The sequence below is a fragment of the Strix aluco genome, chromosome 4 (genome assembly GCF_031877795.1).
Source record: "Strix aluco isolate bStrAlu1 chromosome 4, bStrAlu1.hap1, whole genome shotgun sequence".
Lineage (NCBI taxonomy): Eukaryota > Metazoa > Chordata > Aves > Strigiformes > Strigidae > Strix > Strix aluco.
Genome location: NC_133934.1, coordinates 59,652,814 through 59,673,790, shown reverse-complemented (window position 1 = coordinate 59,673,790; position 20,977 = coordinate 59,652,814). Strand labels below are relative to the sequence as shown.

Here is a 20,977-nt window from a genome sequence, read left to right as displayed (position 1 = left end):
GTCACCAGATTTGTCTGGGCTTGTTGCAGCTATATGGGTATCTAGGGAGAGGCCCAGAACTGTACCAGCCCTGAATCTCCTGGAGGAGTGGGCTAAAGGGCTTCTCCGGAGCCCTCTGTGCCGTACCAAGACCCAGAGGCAGGCAGAGCCTGTACCCCAGGATTTCTGTACATTAGATCGAACTCCTCAACATCTCTATATTTCGCTTTGAATAGCACTGCAGGATGAAGGGAACAGAAGTGCTTTTCCATGCTTCAGTCCTCCCACCCCGCTGCAGTGTTTCCCAACAGCTGAGCCTAATCATTCCCAGGGCTCCCTACTGTGAGGTGCTCTGTGGCCCTACTCCCAGGACATCCAGACAGGGACTGGCTCTATCTGGTTCCCTTCTCCTGCACCTTTCCACTCAGGAGATGAAAGAGAAGGCAAGATGCTCACATCTGCTTCCTGTATGGTGCCAGGGCACAGCACATGGAAACCTGGAAGCTGCAAGGCACTCCAACTCCCAGCTTGGGAGAGGTACTCAGAGCAGCCCTGCTGCCTTCTCCAGCATCACACTGGCAGAAAGACTTGGGATTAAGAGTCATTCTTTTGCTGCCTGTACTTCTGCAGTAGACTGAATTGCAGCAGTGGGACTCATCTGCCCTGTCTGCCTGAATTTGCCTTTTTTTTTTTTTTGGTATTTTCTCAGAGGAGATAATAGATTTTCCCCCCTTAAAAGTCACTGAAGATATATGTACAGCATAGCTGGGCTGCATAACAGCTGCTTTTCTATATGCCACGCAGTTTTACCACTTTATTAGAAAGAGACTGAGATTTCCAGTTAGATTTTTTAATTTTATTTTTCCCTAAGAGACAATAAGTACCATATGTCTTGTTTGCAGTAATGGCTGCCACAAGTTCTTCTTTTGAGAAGATTTAGAAATAAAACAAAAATAACCAAAACAACCCCTACCCCACACTACAGAATCCTAACTAGTAAGATTGAAAAAGAAACTGATAATATTGATCCCTTGTGTACTGGTAGTTAAACTTCAAAATTCAATGGAGAGGGAAGCTTAACTGGTCTTTCTGTAGTATCAGAATGCAAAGCTAAATCCCAAATGTAGAGTTTTTACACCTATAAATATAGGGGACGATTTTCAGACAATGTTAAAATTACTGCTTAATTCCCTTTCCTTCAGGAGAAAGCTCCTATTGAGGTGCACTTGGAAAGGAATCCCTGAGTGTACTAGGTATACTTTTGTGCAAACCAAGAAGTAGATTTTCAGAGTGGTATGCGGAAGGAGTGAGACTAGCTTGATCAGTGATGACCCCAGTTCTGCCATCACTTCTGCCTTGAGTAACTTTAAGCATTTGTCCTGTTTGTTCAGGCAAATTAATCTCAAAATATAAAGCTATTCCTGCACACAAGTGCTGGCAGGATCTGGGATCAGCAACTACACAAATATTGTTCTGGCAGTGGTCTCCTGAGTGTTTGTAGAAAAAATATTAGGCCTTGGTCCTCTAAGGTACCTAGGTGAGAAATCCACATTGCTAAATATCTCTGAGGTTCTGAGTGACCAGAGTGAGTGCCTGGTATTTTTAGCAAAGACCTTAAGGGCCTGGCTGTGCTTCTATCCACATTCGTATTTCCTCCTTGTTTACTTTTAGCCATTCAATGTTGTTCTTCACCTGCTCAATTGACTGACTCCTGGGCAATTCTCCTGCCCCAGCATTAGGATATTTCTCAAAGAAATTTTCCATCTGGAAAAGAGAGAAAAAGAGTGGACATGAAGCAAATAACGCTGCTATTGGACAAGTGGCTTTTTACAGGTACCTGGTCAAGGGCAGTATTTGCTGGGAGAGATATTTAAGCTCAAGCTAGTAATGCTGGGATTGAGTTTTTTCAGTAACTCATACTGCTTTACACATTTAGAGGCTTAAAGGTCAAGTTTCTGGCCAGTAGATTGTTAAATATATTGACTTAAAATCAAAAGAAGTGCTGTCACCATACCTGCCAAAGCTGGAGCTCAGTGTTGAAGTTTTGGGTAATAGTTACTATTCGTCCAAGGTTTCTGTCATTGATAGTGAATCTAGAAAAAACAATTTAATAAATGATGTTTGATGCAAAACTGTTAGAAAAGGCACAAGTAGTTATCTGAAGCTTGAAATTCTAACTGTGCTACAATAAAATAGATGCACTCAGATTTCAGCACTTTTGGAAATACTTGAAAAATAGTACTCCTATGCAGTATCTGTGTTGTTTTCAAATATGTTGACTAATGGAGTGATCTCTTCTGGGGGATTTTTTTTTTTTTTTAGTTAATGACTTATTGTCTTATGCTGGAAATTAGGTATATTGCTGCTCAGCAATACAAATGCTGTCCAATTCACAGCTCTAGGCTTGCAGGTGTGCTTTGCTTTTGTGCCCTCACCAAGCACTTAGAAAGGAGAAGGAAGGATAGAAGTCACTCAAATAGGGAGGAGCAAAGCTAAAAAGTTTGCTGTTACTTCCACTGCTTGTCTGTATGTCTGCTGCTTGCTGTTACCACTAGAAGGAATTAAAAAAAAAAAATCGGTCCGCTGTCTTCTTGTTATGAAATAAATAGAAAGAGTGGAGACATGACCAACTAATTTCCATGCAGTAACCAGATTTATGGCCTTGGTAGAACTTTCTATACTTTTTAATCACTATTTATTGGTAGTGATCATTTAGGGAAAGAATGATTTTCAAGTTAGCAGCAAAGTAGTTTTTCACAGCAGATGGATATGATCATGTTGAATATGCTTTCAGTTTTCATTATGCAAAGGCCAGTGATTATAGCTGTATAGTGAAAATCTAGAAAAGCATGGCATATAACAAGATATACAGATGGGTGTAAACCTAAAGTTTCCAATGCGTTCATTAGCGTACCTGTCAACTAAGTACTGCCAGTTAAGTCGTATCCAGTCCCAGGCCATTGTTTTCCCATAAGTGTTATACGAGATGTATCTCAGGACCGTGAACACATCTTGGCTTTTGATGAGGCTGGTGTTGTAAATATATTTCAGATACCTAAGGGAAATGTCATAAGAATCAATGAGAGCCTTTCATGAAAGACAATGGAAAGCAAATAATAAGTTAATGTTTTCAGTGTAGACTTAACTGATGATGATGAGAAATAATGCAATGCTAATGTCTATATTTCTCAAGTATTTGCCACCACAGACTACAGCCCATTTCCAAACAGGAATATTATTTTTGTATACAACATTTTAAAGGTGAAGTACACTGATGTAAAACATAAGTATTTGTTGATAACTGTGTCAAGAGATAATTGTATTGAAAGAAATCAAGTAGTTAGGCATCTCTTTAAAAATTAGGGTTTATGTCTCTAAGTTTCTTGAAAATAGCCAAACCCCATTATTGTTCCTATTTTTTAATCAAGTAGTGAAAACAAGATTGGATCAGTCAGTAGTCCAGTCTGTTTGGGTAGCCAAGTGCCAAAAAAGTAGTAGTCCAGGCTATAAAGATCTTTTAGGGACCATGAGTACGCATGCAGGTGGCTTGATCACACTGAAATCTGTGCTGTTTGTTCTGAAACTCTTATCCACACAAAATTAAAATTCATTTGGGCATAGCATGCCTGCAAGTGCTGCAATTATACTTTCAGTTACAGCATGAATGCTTTGACTGACAGAGTGGAGGGATCCCTCAGCACACACATTTCCAGGGGTATGAGTAGTGTGGTCACAGCTTCACAGCAGCAGCTGCAGAAGAACAGCCTTAAGATGGGGTTAAGGATTGTCTTCTTTTTTCCTATATGTAAGGGACATTTTCTCAACCTGCTCTTTTCTCCTTTCTTGTTATTTTAATAGTAAATTAAGAGACAAGTTCTCCCTGCTTTAGGGGGAATTTTTTATTTTCTGCAATTATAGGCTGATCTAGCTAATTAATTCATGTCTTAATCATGTCAGTGATTAGTTATTGAATGACTTTAGAATATGGCTGTTGTGGTCACAAGAATTTAGGAATACAGCTGCCTCCTACCACTATTTCAGTTACTCTCTTATATTTACTCTTCCTGAACCTCCTATAATTCCTTGTTTCATCTTGTTTAAACTTGGAACTCTTCCAGGCAGAGACTGCTCCTTCTTATGATCTTTAGATAGGGCTCCAACAAAGTGGTGAACAGCCCTGGTGAACATGTTTGCATCTCCACTACATGATACAACTACATGCAATGTTATCAGGTAAGCTTAAAGCAGCTGGTGTGTCTATGTAGTGCAGCAGCCCGGGAAGATGCTCACTCAGTCTGACAGATGGGCCAGCCTGGGGCAGTATCCAGACTCCTTATCACTGCCATGGAGGCATGAATACATCATTTCTGGTTCTAGCTCAAGCACCTCTGTACAGCACTTCAGGGAGCATTGTGACTTCACACAGATGCCTTCATAGGACTGTCAGTAGCAATTGCTCAAGGTTGTTTGCCTAATTTTGGCTACGTAGAAGGTAGACATCTATTCTAAGCAAACTCCCTCTGTAGCCATTGGAGGGTGACTGACAACACCCAAAAGCAATTCTTCCCATTGATTTTAAGTTCCTTTCCTGGTCTGGGATAAACAGCACTCTGGAGGTCCTGCCTCCCTTCAGTGATTGTAGAAGAAACATAGATGACTAATTTTCTCCTGATGCTTAACTATTAGGCAGCTCAAATTACACAGGGTGAAGGCACTGTTGGAAGAGATGAAGGCTGTTGATTATGTGCAGAAACTACCATGTGTTCAATATCTTTCCACTAAAGGAGCAAGGCTTTTCTTCTATTATAGTACAATCTCAGAGAGGGGGTGTTAGATAACTGGTCTTGAAAATGTGTTGCATTCCTCATGCTGTAACCTGACAAAAATGACAGGACAGGAGAGAGGAGAGGGGAATGAGCAAATGGTGACCAGTTGCTTCTGTAGGGAAAAAAAAAATCTTTGTGTGTTTAACTCACCTGTCCAAAAGGGTGGTGTTCTTCACTGATGCCAGGCCATACAGCAGCTTTTCTTTTTCTTGTGCTAATGAGGTTTCTTGGTATTTCTTGAACATGTAATTCCATGATGACTCATTGCCTGAGTTCTGCATCCCATAGCGATATACTAGGAGTCGGAGATTTGCAGGAATACTAAAATAAAGAAACAGTACGGGAATATTCTTCCTCCTTTCTGGCTTGAGATCTGTGACCAAGTCACATGCTGTGTTCTTTACTAGCCACAAAAGCCGTGAGCACTCACATTTTTCCTTGTAGCCATTGCTCAAATAGTTGAGAAGCGTTGTTCAAAGATTCTGTGTCATCCATACTGCAGGCAAAGTCTAGAACAGATGCACGAAGAAGCCTTTAAAAGAGAGAGAGAGAGGGAGAGAGAGATATTTTCCTACTGCTTAGCATTCTTTGAATCCATCAGTAATATGAGAAGGAAAAAAAAAAGTGTTCAACCTCTCCAAATGGCCTCCAGAATCATTCCAGTTCAGTTGATCCACAATGGGTTTTACCTGGTAGCGAAAATATTCCTGAAGTAGAAAAAGGGAGTTGGTTACTTGTGTAGATTTCTTTAAATAATATATTTGTGTTCATAGTTTATTCTCCTTCGTTTTTCTCAGAACTATCATCTCTTAAGCAAAAAGTAACACAAACACACACACGCATAATCTCTCCAGATCACCCCAGCATGCCAAGTCTGAATGCTTGCAGTATTGATGTGCAGATAGGACAAAGGTAACCTGCTTCTCTCCAGCCTTGTCTGTGCTCCCAAATGATGGTTGGGGTATAGCAAGGACACACTGCCACAACTGTTTTCCAGAAATAATGCTGAGTTCAGGACATACTTATTTTAGTGACCATTAAATTGTGTTCAGTATGTTAGGTCAACTAACAAACCCTCTCACTGCCACATTGAGATATAGCCATCCTTTGTGCTGAGGACAGGTGTCAGAGATTTTGCTGCCCTATACATACTTCTTTATTGGATGCAGGACAGTCTTGACTAACAAATGTCGGTACTGTGACTTATGGTGATGGATTATAAGAATAATTAGGCATAATTTCTTTCCTCCAAGTGCATAGTCCTGAAATGAGAATCCAGGCAACTCAGAGATCAGTACTAAGCAGTTTTCAGCACTTTAAGAGTACAGTAACAAAAAGTAAATCCTGATAGCTCAGCAACACTGAAAATCACTTGAACTTCAAGATTATTGGTGTTACAGATCCTGAACTGTCAGATCCAGTGCTCCCATGCAGGAATGTTTTTTTTTACTTCATCACCTGAAACCGGGGATAAAGATTTGTATCATCTTCAAGCATGTTTGCGAGGTAAGTTACAGATGATATAACTCTATGCCAAGGTAAATAGTCTGTTTCATTTGTTAGGTATTTTGTGAGCTCCAGGGGAACAGAGTAATTCACGAGTCCAGGTCTGTGGAAGGAGAAAACATAACTTCTGTTATTTTAATGATTTTGAAGAACTTGCTTCTTTAAAGTTATTGAAACACGATTTATTTCAGAAGGTCTGAAATAATAAATTTTGTGATGGTGAAAATAGTCTGGAATGTAACTTGGGAGGTGTTTTCCAAAGAGACCACCGAAGAGAGGATCCCTGTTGATCAATGCCTAGCTGCAGGAGCTCTCACTGCTGTGAGGAGGCTGCTCACATTGTGCAGCAGCCCAGTGTGCCCAGAAGTGGGTAGCCCTCAACTGACTACATTAACTCCTGTCACACAAAAAGGATTTGCTAGCTCTGGAGACATCCTGAAAGGCTGAGGAGATTCAGGCTTACAGGCTGTCACAGAAGGTCACCTAAAGTTTATCTGTGTCAGCATGGCTGAGTACAAGAGCTAGAAGTTTACAAGTGAGTTTCTAAACAAGATAGCTGAGGTGGTAACTTCCTAATGCCATGCTGTGCATTGTAGACATGCCTCTGCTTTTCTGGACACCTAACTTCTTCTGGAGTGCTTCTATTATTGTTACTCATATGGCAAAAACATCCCTTTCTAAGACCTGCGCAATTAAAGACCTTTTTTTTCTGCCACTGAACTGAAGGGGAGCATTTATCTTGACGGCATTGGTACTGCAAGTTGCACTACCAATGAACTTGCCCTTTTGGAGGACAACATGAGCCAATAAACAATTAAGACTTGTAACACATTCAGAAATTTCCTTTCAACCACCTGAGCTAATTCTAATTAATAGGCAATGGAAACTGAAAAACTTTTGTTGAGATCTCTGCAGAGAATTAGTTTACCTTGCTAAAGAAAAGGCATCATCCAAAATCCCTGCACGGTCAGCAGCTGAAAAATCCTGTGTGAAAAGAGAAAAAGAGTGATCAAGAATATATAGACTATTTGCAGAAAAAACAGCCTCTGCAGACCTCTATAAGAGACCCACCAGACAGGTTAACGTTATGACACTCACTTTGTGGTTGCTGACCAGAAGAGTGCTTAACCTGGCCCAGTTTTGACTATCATAATTCACCCGATAGAATCCAATGTGGTCTGGATTAATGTTCGCAAAACTATTAGGAGGCAATGCTATTATGATTCCTGCAAAACAAACAAACAGTGATTGGTTTGTGGTTTTTATAAGACACAGAACTCACTGGAGATTCCTTGACTCCAAAAGGAATATTTGGTTTTAATGAATATCAAAATAAGATCCAAACCTTCATTTTATTCATTTATTTTTTAAATGTCTGTGAGTAAAGTTGAGTTATTATAGACTCCAATGAATGCCAGCACTTGTCTTAGAATAGTGAATTGTGGTAATTACTTGGGGCAGCTAATTTGTTAAATTTAAAATGGAGATCACTGTGATTAGGGTGAGGGTGGTGAAAATTAGTGTCATTGTAAAAAGTAAAAATTGCAAAGAAACAGTTTTTACAAATATCTCTTTTAAAAGGTTTTTCACCCTCGTATTTACTATTTTATCCTCTGCTTGTTTCATTTTTCAGTTTATTTCAACCAGCTTTTTAAGGGTTTTCTTCCTTGTACACTTCTCGATTCAATTTTTGTAGCTATAGATAAAGGAATTACCAAATAGTCTGAGACTTCAATCAAGCACTCATGTTTAAGGAATTTCCCATTTAAAATGAATCCTTGACAAATGTTTCTTTCTCAGAAGCTTGGTCTGGTCCTGTTGGTGCTGCTAGTTAAAAGTTTTCCTATTGCCTATTTGAAGCAGTGGTTTGAAGGTGGCTGGAGTTAAAAGCACTTTTATGTTTGGATGACCCATACAAGGTATTTTAAAGGGCATTTTTTCCCTGTAGTTGCTGTTTGCCCTACTAATCAAGATTTTTACGGATGTAGAAGTAAACACCTAATCATGCCTTTGCAGGCTTCATCAAGTTAGTATCCCCTTGCAGCCTACCGTAGCATCATGTGGAAGTTAGAGAAGGAAAATTTCATTGTGTTAATCTCTGACTTGTATCATGACATAAGACTTTTCTGTTTGCTTTTGCATGGATACTAAAAGCAACCAGGTTAAAAAAAAAAAGCAGAACAAAAGACAAATTACATTTTAAATAGGTAACATTCAGACAAGTACAACAAGAGAAGAGCTGATTGTGATATTTCTGAAATTCCAACGTGTGATGAAATATAAAAAAATCAAAAAATCAGTATTTTTTTCTTTTTTTTTCCATTTTTCCCCATTTTTGGCCATTAGAGTTGTAGAATGAGAATTCAGATGTAATAGAACAATAATCAAAAATATCCATGTAGGTATTTCCTCATTTCTGAAATCAACATTAGAAAACATGTTTAATCATTTGTAGCTCTTTTTCTTTAACTGAACACAAATTGTCAGTTTACCATACCACAGATGTGTTCATCAGCCTCCCACTTCACCTCTTCTCTTGGACTCGACAAAGGACATATCTGAGTCCCATTGATTTTAGTATATAATAATTAAGAGTATGCTCAGATGCTTTCTTGAATAAGACTGGATTTAAATACATGCTTAAGCACTTTACTGAATTGACCCTAAATTGACATAATGGTGTATAGGGGAAATAATCATCTTATTGCAGAAATGACTGCTAACTTTAGCCCAAATAAGCTGTGTGCTGGTTCCCAGATCTGAAAACCGAAAAGCATGAAAGTTAATTCTGTAATTTATTTCTTATTAAGGATATTGAAAAGCTTTATCCATTCATTACTCTTAAAAGAGAAAGGGAAGTTTACCTTCAGAATTTGATGTATTGTAGAAAGTATAATTTGTTGAAATCCCAAGTCTCCATTTCACTGGTATATTCCATTTGTAACTGAAATTATTTAAAGAGAATCAAATAATATTTGAAACCAAATGCTAAAAATAAAACTCCAATGTATCTTTTTTTGTTGTTTTAATGCTTACATCTTGTTTTATGAAGCAAACTGTGTGCTTATATACATACACATTTACCAAATATCCCTTGTAACAAAGCACAGCATTGTACCAATAGCTGTTGTTTATGTTGTGAAGGTGTTTCTGTGCTATGATACTCTATTCAGGCAACAAAATATCAGATATTGGTGTGGTACGATTGGGGCAGTTATATTCCCTGAAAAGCAAAATAAAAATCATGAAATGTCTGAGCATGTTCATGCTCTAGATATGGTGAATAGCAGTAGCTTGTCCTAATACTTTGTATTTATCAATAGTTCTCAAAATGCATCTTGTGGACCAAACAAGGGAATGGAGTAAGATTTTGTCCAGTGTCTGATGCTGATGCATTAGTTAATATGGTACTGTGTTAATTATGTGCCTAAAGTTAAGCTTGAAAGCTTAAAAAAAAAGCTCAGGTTTTTTTTTTTTTTTTTTTTTTTTTTTAAATCAGTGGAACTGCTAGAACCATGTCCTTCTGAATGCAGTCGTCACATCTTGGTGACTCCGTATGCTGAAGAGGGTAATAATTACCCATAATCAGAGAGAGATCACATGACTGAATTTCCATTGTGCTATACTGTGTAGCTTAATACCACAGCTCTGGAACATGCAGCCCTGCTAAACAGTATCTTCATGTCATGTCAGATAATAATCTAAGCAGGGTACAAAGAAAGGAATTTAGTAAAAGATGGTTATATGTGGATGGTTGGTGTCAGCGTTAATGTTGATGTGTCTAGGGCTTTGTGCAGACACTGGTTAATCTTTACAATGCTGACTTGAAATAAGTGGTTAAGTATTATGAAATCATTTTTACAGATGGGAAAACTGAAAGAGCTTAAGCAACCACTGCGATACAGTCAGTAGGACCTCTTGCCTTTTCCGGCCTATTCTCCAAGATAACCCTAATTCCTCCATTATAAAGCACTAGGAGCCAAACATGACCTTACCTCTTCTCCTCAATTCCTTATATACCTTCAGTGGGTAGGTGCAGGCTCCTCAGTCCAGGGCATGTCCAGGACAAGGCTGAGACATTTGGGCTGGAAGGGAGCCATGGCACAGCCTGACCAGGACCATGACCATGCAGTCATGGGAGTAGGATGGCAAAGCATGTTGTGAGCGTACCTGCTCAACCACCTGCATAGGGCTTCCAAAATTATTAAGCTGTTTTGAACAGTCAACTGCTATTCCATGTTAGCATATTACAGTCCATCCCAGGGACATTTTCATCTTTCACCTTGAACCCTCTGGTGACAAGTGCTACAGGAAAACCTGAGTCATCTTTACAACCCTGGATTAAGTGAATGGTCATTAACTTCCAGAAAACACCAAAATGAAGGCTATGGTGTCTCCTGCTGCCTCCAAGGAAGAAAGATCAGCTATTGTTTTGTATCTTCTAAACAAAAATATCTTATTTGTGGAGATTTATACACTTCTAGATTTTACTAGTTCTCTTATGGAGTGTACTGCCATGGAATTTAGAGAGGTTGTTTTTTGGCCAGAAGCCCCATTATTGTGTTTCCCCAAGAGAAAGTCCATAAAAGACTTTTTTTTTTTTAAAAACCCAAACCTGGTTTTGTAAATGCATTTATGAGGGGGATTTTATTTAGTTTCTTTATATGTTCCTGAGATTACATACATAAGTACTTTTCCTGAGCATAAGATACAATAGCTGTGTCCTGTTAACTGCGCACTGAGGACGTGTTCCTTGACATGCTATGCTGTAGCTACATATTTGTCCAGCAGCAGTATTTTAAGAGCACAGGTTTTTGAACTTCCATTTCTTTTGAGTGCCAGCATGCAGGAGAGGACTCTTTCAAGCCAAACAAGCTTGAAACAAGCAGGCAGCTCAGGAAACTATCCCTGCAGAGTTCAGAGAATAAAGCATGCACAAGACTTGGAGTTTTCACTGCTTAAATCAGAACCCTGCACCCGGACATGAAATAGGCCAGTCCCATCTTGGGTAGGATCTCTTTAGGAGCTTCCTCATCCCCATCTGCAAGGGTCGAAGGAGGAGGTGTTAATTTTCAGTGGATTGACTTTTAGGCAAGGGAGAAAGTCTGTCCCAGGATAGATAATATCGGCATTATAGTATATATTACTGCATTTTATTTTTAAGTAATTTATAAAAACATATTCAGAAACAAATTTCCCTCTCACTTTGGGAGTAGTAGGGGCAGTGCACAGCTCAGCTTCTTGACAGGTTAAGGTTGGAACAGTGCTGGAATTTCTACTCAAGAAATGACAAATGGCAATGTACTGTAACTCTTGAAGTCAAACAAAAGTAGGATTCCTGAGTCTGCTACTTCAGAGAATGGTGCAATAAGTAAAAATTTTTAACACAGAGAAGTATTTTTGCCTGACTAGTCTGTAACACCAGCCTTCAGATGGCACAGTGCTGTAGTTTGCAGCTAGAGTTGCTTCAAAAGCCTGCAAACGTTTCTGCTTACGTTGAGAGAAATACAACATTGCAAACACACAGTTAATTACCTCATCCCAGCTCTTTTGATACCTATCCAAAACTGTCAATACCATGGGCCTTCTCATTCCTCAAGTTTTTTCTTTTTAATCAGAAGGAAATAAAGTGGCCACAACTGTTTCTTAATTTTCTACTTGTTCTTGCTCTTTGTATCAAAAAAACTAGTAGAAGCTAATGGAAAATTGTATTTGGGTAGATTTATTTCTGGTTCACACAGACAAGTTTTACAGGTTTAGTTGATTGGGCTAATTCAAGGAATGAAATCTTCCTAATATGGGTTAATTTGAATCTCTTTCACTTAAATGTTAGCAAGTTATATTGCCTCAAAACTGGGGCTGGCTAAGAGCATACACAATGCCAGATCTGAACAGTTATCCAGCTAGTTAATGCCGCAGTCCAGCTGAGCCATTTTTCTGTGCAGATCCACCAACCCACAGGTAGGGTTCATCTTCCCTCAGGTTAGTCATCTATTAATTAACAAATATGTTTCTACACAGTATTCCACCTGTCTTGAATAGGGTAGATGAATGTCTGCAGCTTGCTGGCTGGCCACATAAGAGCCCAAGATGGCTAACTTTGACTAGATAACTACCTTTTAGATGGGTAAAATTAGACAATACCATCCTGAGTTAAATAAGAAAAAACAGCTCTTGATGAGAATTAATAACATTTATACATGACTAACTATTTCACAGTAACTCGTGTTTTTAAGACATGTAGAGAAGACCCTGTATCATATGTGAAGACCCTGTGATGTATTATAGATCCTATATCATAGAGGAAAAGGAATAAATTATCATGGTATAAAATACCTGGATCATGGTATCTGATTTCTGGACAGAGACAATTTTGTGTCAGTTTTCCTTAATCAGGCAAACTATAATTTGCAGTGATTCAACAGATGACTTGCAATCATTTGAGCTGTCTGTGTGTGGAAATAAGATTTTCCGAGAGATTCTGTCCAATTTTACTCTGCTGTGTTTGAGAAAGAAACCCTGAGACAAAGGGCTTATGCTGTCCTAAATTTGAAATATTTGTATCTAACTTCCTGTTGGTTTCTTTTTAAAAAAAAATGCCGAAAGTTTAACAAGAATGGGTATAACCACTGCCTACATGAATGTCCGTTGGAGAGAGTATCTGTACAGTATTTCTACCTGTTTTGGATAAACATTTACAGCAGGAACTTACCCAAGATCAGAAGGAGGATGAGAAGCATTTGCACTGGGATCCAAGAGAAAACGTTTCTGTGTGAATACTGAATTACTTCCCATCTCCAAAACAGGGTAGCCCATCTGCCTAGTCCATGTGTCCATGACTTCCTTCACAGGTTTGTTACTTGCCTATGAATGGTGGGAGAAGGTTGCAGTGAAAAAGCAAATTCAGAACAAAGAATTAAAAAAAAATATCTCTGATATTGAGAGAAAGAAGAGCAGAAAGGGACAGGGGAAAGAGCAGGTTCAGTACAAAAATATTCCATTAAATCCTTTTATCGTGCCTGTCACTGAAAGAAGGAGTGAGCTGGAAACTTGAACAGAGATGAGAAAGAAATGAGAACTATGTAGGCAGGAGTCTGGCCAATAACATGGACAAGAAATACTGAGGAACCTCTGAGGCCCCTTGCATGCTCTAAGATCTCTCCATTTTTTCTGAGGAAATAACTGAACAGGACAGAAAGAGACTTCAAAGCCAGAAGTCTCCTTGCAGTATGCCCTGTTTTGAATGTGAAAGAGGAGCCAGTATTAACCACCAGCAGCTGCACTGATGTAAATTTTGATCCAATGTGGACCATGAACTTCTGTCCTAGAGACCGGAGCTGGAGAAAGCTATGATTGCCTCCCCAGGATGTCACCTGTGAGGAAAGGGAGCTAGGGTCACTGTTTCCTTCTTCAGACAAGGTAGATGACGTGAAGATGCAGCGCACCAGAGAGAGAGCAGGAAGAAGTCCTGCTGAGCAGGAAGAAGTCTGGGACCAAGGAGAAGATGGGAACTTGAAAGGACATACAAAGGCGCAACTTGGGCTGTGTGAGTGTGCACAGTAGTGGAAGAAAAGGAAATACCATCAGGGGAAGAACCTGGTAGTATGCAGATGGGCTTTTGAAGGTAGTGAGATAGATGGAGAGATGGAAAGAGACAGGAAAGATCAGAAAATGGTGGCACAGAGAATGACCCAACTATGACTCAGAAGCTAGAGATGGACATAAACACGAAAATTACTTGGGAGTGGACACTGTTGAGACCTTTCAAACAGCTGAATCTGGTTAGAGATATGGGAGAGTATGGGGTGCATGTGTGTGGTGGATGAGGGGTGTTTTCACCCATGAAACGAGTTTGAGTTGCGAGAGGAATGTTTCAGTAGCAGGTCATTTGTTAGCAAGGCCTCCTTTCTTGTTTCTTATTCCACTCTCATAGTCTTATGCCAAAAAATGAAGAAATAATATATATTTGCTAGAAATAAGATGCGTTGGAATATACTGAGAGGCTGCCTAGTTTGTGATGTCTTGTTGACAGAAGAGCTGCAGAATATAAAATGTTTGGGAAACTGAAATCACTGGGTGAGATATGAAACATTTATCAGCAAGGGTTTGGATTGCTGCAAAACATACCTCTTCCAGAGCTTCCCAAAATTGTTGTGTCTTGGCATTCTGGAAATGGTGTTTCTTCAAATATGCCTAGAGAGAGAAGACTGTGAAAATACTACCAGGTCTTTCTTCTTTGCCTATGAAAACAGTACACATATTCAATTGTACAGAGATACAGAGAGTACAGACCAGTTGTGCAGAGCATCTATCCATGGGTGGTAGTATTGTGAGTAGTAGGTTAAATGGATCAATATTCAGCTGATAAAGTTCCTTTGCTATCCAATGGATCCTGTAATGCTAAAAGTCAGCATTTTCCAGTGTGACTTGCTAGTATGAAATAAATTTGTACCTGAAGAGTTCTTTATATTTTGTTTGAATGGACACCAGCATAACCTGTTGCAAATTTCTGTCTGATGTAAGAGGTTGCTTAGAAGGAGGAAGCTATTTCAGAAGATTTCATTCACTGGCAGTGGACTCAGAGGGGAAGTAGGAAAGTCCAGTCACCTCTAAGTTGTGATCAAAATTACTATTACAAGGAATAATGGTATTCAGCTAAGTGTTTGCAACTCCTAAACACTATTCCTGTCCTGTGTCTTACCTGGCTGCTTAGCGAATGCTTTCCTACCCTGTTATCTGGATCCTGGTGATGTTTAGTCAGTAGATGGTGCTGTTTGTTTCACTGTTAGGCACAGCTCCCTACTTTAATGTTCTTGAAGGCTCTGAGGGGAAGTATTAATTAGTCTCTTGTGGACAAGGTGTCTGTATTTTCCCACCTTGTGGAACTGTCCTGATTGAATATATGAAAGGAAAAATAAAGAAATATACAACTGGCTTGTAGCAGCCTGTAAATGTGCTCTCCAGGAGGGAGGGAGGTAAGAACAAATGTGGTAAACCTCTGCTGTAACTTCAGAGATGACAGATGTCAGTTCAGAGGAAAGGGCAGATAACCTTCCTCTTTCTGGGAGAGCTCCTTTCTTCCATTTTTTCTTTCCATGATTTTGTAGCACCACGTTTTTTCCTCCACAAGAAAGGACTATGAAGTGTGCAATATCTCCCTTTTCTACTTGCTCCCTGTTACTTCGGCTCTCTAGGGCTGGGTGCCCCTGCATCAGGGCACAGATGAACTTACACCTGTAAGAGTGTCCCTGCATAGCAGGCTTGGATGGGTTGGAAGATCATGACTGTATGAAGCTGCAAACATACTTTACGGCTGAATGTGGGGATCCTAACTGATAGCAGTGGGGTGGAGGAGGTTTCTCCACTAAAAGCTGTCATGAATTTAGGTCCTCACTGGCAGACTATCAAATCTTAATGCAGTTCACATTCCTGCTTGTGTGGGAGCATGGAACTTCTTCCCCTTGACATTGTCCACTCAGTACTGAAATGCATTAAATACTTTTGCTACTAATACCAAGATCTCTGACATTCACTTTTTGAATAATGCCTTTGCTACTGTCACATGAGGATGGGCTGCATTTCTGGCATGTTTTGGTGCCACTCTTACCTGACAGCCTTTCTGGAAGAGGTCTGGTGTAATCCAGTCTCGAAGCATTCTGAGGATTGATGCACCCTGAGAACAAAGGGAAAGGGGAGAAGGTCATTCCACGCTGCTCTAACACTGGATTTCTGTTCATCTAAAAAGCCACGTGTGAATGAATATTTTATAAAGCAAAAATAGAAACCATCCAGCTGACTAAGGAAGTGGTTTTTCTGATTCCTTCGTGGCATGGCATGCCTGCCTGACAGAGCTTAATTCTGGATGTGAGAGCTGGTCTTTAGCTGTGATCAGATGCCTGTTTCCAAGTGCCAGCAGAAGGGCTTCCGAGCCCTGTTGCTGGGAGTTACTGTGCTGCCACTCTACCAGTCTGTGTGAGCGGGGCTCCCTGTTTCACTTTGAACAGAACAGGGAGGAGGACAGCTGGGGAACTAGCCCTGTCCAGCAGCACAGCCTGATAGAGGAAGTGACTTTGACTGAATGCCCAACAGGTAGGGAACTCCAAAAATGCTGCAGGTCTGGGGCTTTACATGTTGGGGATGCCATCTCGGGATTCAGAATGAGCTTTGCTGAGGACGGGTGTAAGAGCTTTGGCCTCTGAAGCAGGGTAGAATTGGGATCAGAGAAGTTGCCTGGGTGTCACAGAAAAAAAAACAGTTAGGACCTTGAAAGAAGAAAGAAACAGAGGGAAGACAAGAGAGGAAAGTAGAAGAATCATGTGGAACAAAGAACAGAGTGGGCACAAAATGATGAAAAACAAAAGCAGTGCAAACCCAATCTAAATCTCAAAATGCAATTTCAGGATTAGCATGTTTTCATTTTCCCAACTAAATCAAAGGGCAGCTGAGAGCCTTAATGCTATGAATGGTTTAAAAATCCAGTTGTCCTATGAAAACAAGAATGTTATCTGAATTCTCAGTAAATCCTGTCTCCCCTATTTACGTGTCTGAGAATAACAACTTGGCTGCGCAACTCATGACAGAGGGACTGTTTGAACAGATATGCCTCAAACTGCTTTCCAGGCTATTGTGGCAGACTCAAGGTGGCCAGCAGCTGACTCTTTTCTGATACAGTAATTTAATGTGTTTGCTATGAAATATGTTCAAAAATGATTCAGTAAAATTTAGAACAGATATCCATTGGTGGTATTTATAAGGCTGCTTATGATTAATGGTGATCATAAGGCCATGTGTATGCACTAGGGTACCTCAGTTCCTCAACTTGGTCTATCAGTCACTTCTTATCTGATATCACCTCTCATAGACAGTACCCTCCCATTTATATTAAAAGTCCGAGTAAAAATATGCACTTGTGCATGCACTTGGGAACTGTGGAGATTTCTTTTACTTTAAATTGCAATGTATAGTTAGCCCCTTGCGTTTTCTACCACTGCCTTTCAGTCTCTTCCCGCTACTCTTGTCATTTCTCTGTAGTCCATGATGGAGTGCATTTGAGAAAAACTCATCCTAGCAAAATTACTGGTTATAGGAACTCCAGTGTTTTAATAACTCTTCCTTCTTTCAACTATTTGGGGAGGTTCAGGAAAGTGACCTTGATTTGAATAGCTGACCTTGTCTGGTGAGGATGGGGGAGGAAGGAAGTCTTTTATCAACACCTCCATAACTTCTCCTAGAGATGTGTAGTAATTGCGAAGTATATGACAAGATTGTATGTAGTAGAAATATGGAACGTTTAATCCTAAACATCTTTAGTGGGAGGTTCCAAAAATGTGGGTGTTCCAAGAGCAAATTTCTAGCAGAACTTAACTAAGTATCTGTTTTCTGAAAAGGTAATCGATGTTTGAACTCCAAAGACAAAAAATCTCATTGTTATTTTAATAGAATCTTTCAAACTAAGAGAGAGGATTAAACTGGAAAAGAGGTGAGATGCAATTACTTTTTAAGAGCAGATTAAAAAAATTGTATACATTAATTGTATAGTCACCAGCTCTACTCTAGTACAGCTTTCCTAGGCACATAATGCCCTACTGATCATACAGCAGTTAGAGGCTCCCTTACAGAATACACTACAATGATTCCACAGACCCTTACGCAATTCATTAGAGCTTTAGAACTGTATAAACCCTGTAATTGCTCTGGTAAAACTAACAGAGAGCATTCCAAATGATGCTTTATTTGTTCAGTGATGAATATTATCATGAGGAGATTGTTTTTATAAGAAAAATGCAAAAGAGAGGCCAAAATAAAGTAAAAAAGAAACAAGTTAATTTTGTCACGCATTTATGTATAAATACCAACAGTAATTTGAGCTAAATCTACACGAAGACTTTCTCATTCAAGCCAAATTATATCCCAAGCCAAATTATATCCCAGGCAGACTGTTCCCAAACAATGCACAAGTCCTCAAGTGTTTTTCTTAAAAAAAAATGAGTTCATGTAGCAATTATCTAGGCACAAAGATGAGTAAAAGCTAGGATTTTTTTTCTCCATTGTTTTTTCAGACCATGCAAAAGTATGTCTCTTGCTCAGCTGGCCACTAAAATACATTTTGGTCCAGAGTATTTGATTTAACTCTGTACATTTTTTGACTTTTGTTAGTTTGATGTAAGAACAGTGTTACACAATGTAGGTTTTCACATGGTTTATGATTTGACTGTGACGCATTTATGATGCAATAAATACTGGTCATATTGTTGGATACAGGATTTTAAAATTGAAAACAGAAAACTGATGGAAATGGATAGATCAAGTCTAGCTAATAAAAGTAATATCTATGGCTACAGACTCTAGCTAAAGCTAAAGTCATTGCAATACATACTTTATGTTTAGCTGGTAATGGGAGCTTGGAGGGAAAGCAACAAGTAGGATTTAATAATGGTTGATTTTGTGTGTTCAGTGGAAACTTGCTATGGCATCAGATAGGAAACACTGGCAGAATCATACAAGAAGTTGTCAACAAAAACGGTGTATCAGGGTCAGAAGCAACATCATAGGAGATGGCTGGTTGAGGAGAGAGTGAGCAGAGTCCCAGCTCCTTCCTCACCTTGGTGGCATATGTGGTGGTGAGAGGGAAGAGGGACTGGGGTGTTTCCTCCTGTGCTTCTTCAGACTTATCTCTTAATGCCCTGAAAAAAATAACTAGAAACAACAGTGCAGGGTGTTTGAGTCAAGGGACTCCCTCTTTAGATATCAGGGAGCCTGTGGGAGACCTGCTTTGTTCCATGTCTAAGGGCTGTCTAAGGACAAAATGGCTTTGGCTATAACTGTTATGGAGGGAGATGAACCAGCTTCAGTCTCCTAGCCTGGATCCTGCTGCCCACAGCAAAGCGGTGACCCTGAGCATGGCTGCTGGCCTCTCTAATGCTCTGGACCTCAAAACACTTTTCCACAAGTGCTGAGCTCCTGGCTGCCACCCCACACAGCTAGTAATGCCAAAGGCCATGGGCTCAAGGAGGGTCTGTGTGCGCCTTGGTCACAAGAGCAGTTGGACGGCACCAGCATCCTGGCATCTTGCTGCTCAGACAGACCCAGGGTTACTTTCCCATTTTCACTGCTTAGTTCCCTGCCTTGCTTCCTTGAAATAGTATTTATACTGCCCCAAAGGTATGATGGGGAAGCAAGAGAGAGGATGTCTGACATCTGCCCTTGCATTAGATTATGAGGCTTGACATAACTGGGCTGCATCAGCACAGGAGGTGATGGAAGAGGGATGTGCTTAGTATCAAGTTTAGGATAATTTTAAAACTGACAACTCTAGTGGCAGAAGCTGCTGACACTGTGATTTCCCTGCACCTTTGCATGCTGTGAGCAGGTTTGCATGGTGCACAGTGGCTGACCGAGGCTCTGGCTGCACTGCTCCTCTCACAGTTGCTTTTGACTGAATCATCACTGACAACAGTTGAGAATGTCCCAGAAAAAAGATCCACACAGATGCACAAAAAAGATCCCAAGTGGGTTAGGAGTTATGATTATGAGCTCCCCTGACTTTTATCTCCTCTCCCAAGACTCCGCTTTCTTTGCATCTGAAGTCACAACAGGAGGATATCCTACCTTGCTGTAGGATATCCCATCAAACACAGAGGTGATTTCAGCTGGAGATGACACGTCGACCACAATTGGGTGGGAAGACAGCAAAGAGTCATCCTTCATTACAGGAAGCACATCATCAATTAAAACCTGTTCAAGCTGAGAAAGTGAAGATGTTAGAATAGGAACAAAGGCAGGACTATACATGTAACTTCACAAAATAAGTAGCTTGAACTGCAGCTTCTCTAGGGGGAGAAAGTTGGAAATGGAATGAAATTTCACTACCACTAATGAAGGACTTGCAAACTCTTGCTTTATGTCTGAGAGGGGAGGGATACATTTTTTCCTTAACTAAGATAAATTGCCTTTTGCAAGTCCTGTTTTCCCATGTGTATCATAACACAAAACCCCCCACAGTAGGCAAAAAAAAAGGAGCCTGAATTACCAATTTCAGCAGTGTGACAATATCTGCAAAGCATTATGGTCTTCTCTTGCAAAAATGGAGCTGGGGAGGAAGGGAAGGAGGGAGGAAGGGAAAGAGGGAGGAAGGAGACAGTGTTCCCCATCCCGAGGTTTATAATTTTTTAAAGTTTTCTAAAAGTAGCCTGCAGTCAAAATTCCCTTACTTCCTGATCAATACTGACCAAAAAAGACTAAATTTCTATTTAGTTTTCTTTTAATACTCACTAGGATGATAACACTGAAATGGCTCTAGATTTTAAAGAACATGGTATCTACATACAAAAAGTCTTTGAAATTTTAGGCTCAGTATTTAATGTTTTTCTTATGTAGTTAGCACAACAGATCCTCTACTTCAAAGTGTAAAAAAAGTGACCCAGGAATGATTTTCTTCTCAGCCTCATGTAACACGGATGAGAAGAGATATTTACGGGGAGCAGGGAGCGAGGCAGGGGAAGTACCAAGTAGGCACTGCCTGCTTCTAAAGTCACTAGGCTCAGGAGATAGTAGATTTTGATAACAGGCTCAACCTATGCAAAACCTATCCTGCTTCCTTCCTCTGGCATATGTTATATATTTTCTAGTAGCAAGAATCTCATTACATCTGGACAGCTGGGGGAAAT

General features: G+C 39.9%; 1 protein-coding gene across 1 annotated transcript in view; it reads right to left on the bottom strand.

The window, feature by feature from the left end:
- Positions 1–820: 820 nt before the first annotated feature.
- ENPEP (glutamyl aminopeptidase) overlaps positions 821–20,977 on the bottom strand; it is a 36,785-nt gene continuing 16,628 nt past the window's right edge. The window contains exons 7-20 of the mRNA XM_074821442.1: positions 19,920–20,054; positions 15,919–15,984; positions 14,439–14,504; positions 13,024–13,175; positions 9,176–9,255; positions 7,410–7,537; positions 7,240–7,295; positions 6,264–6,414; positions 5,439–5,512; positions 5,236–5,337; positions 4,956–5,126; positions 2,894–3,034; positions 1,994–2,072; positions 821–1,743 (exon numbers count right to left, since the gene is read on the bottom strand). Of these exons, the coding sequence (XP_074677543.1) occupies positions 1,594–1,743; positions 1,994–2,072; positions 2,894–3,034; positions 4,956–5,126; positions 5,236–5,337; positions 5,439–5,512; positions 6,264–6,414; positions 7,240–7,295; positions 7,410–7,537; positions 9,176–9,255; positions 13,024–13,175; positions 14,439–14,504; positions 15,919–15,984; positions 19,920–20,054 (1,551 nt within the window). The 3' untranslated portion in view covers positions 821–1,593. The remainder of the gene's footprint in view (positions 1,744–1,993; positions 2,073–2,893; positions 3,035–4,955; positions 5,127–5,235; positions 5,338–5,438; positions 5,513–6,263; positions 6,415–7,239; positions 7,296–7,409; positions 7,538–9,175; positions 9,256–13,023; positions 13,176–14,438; positions 14,505–15,918; positions 15,985–19,919; positions 20,055–20,977) is intronic.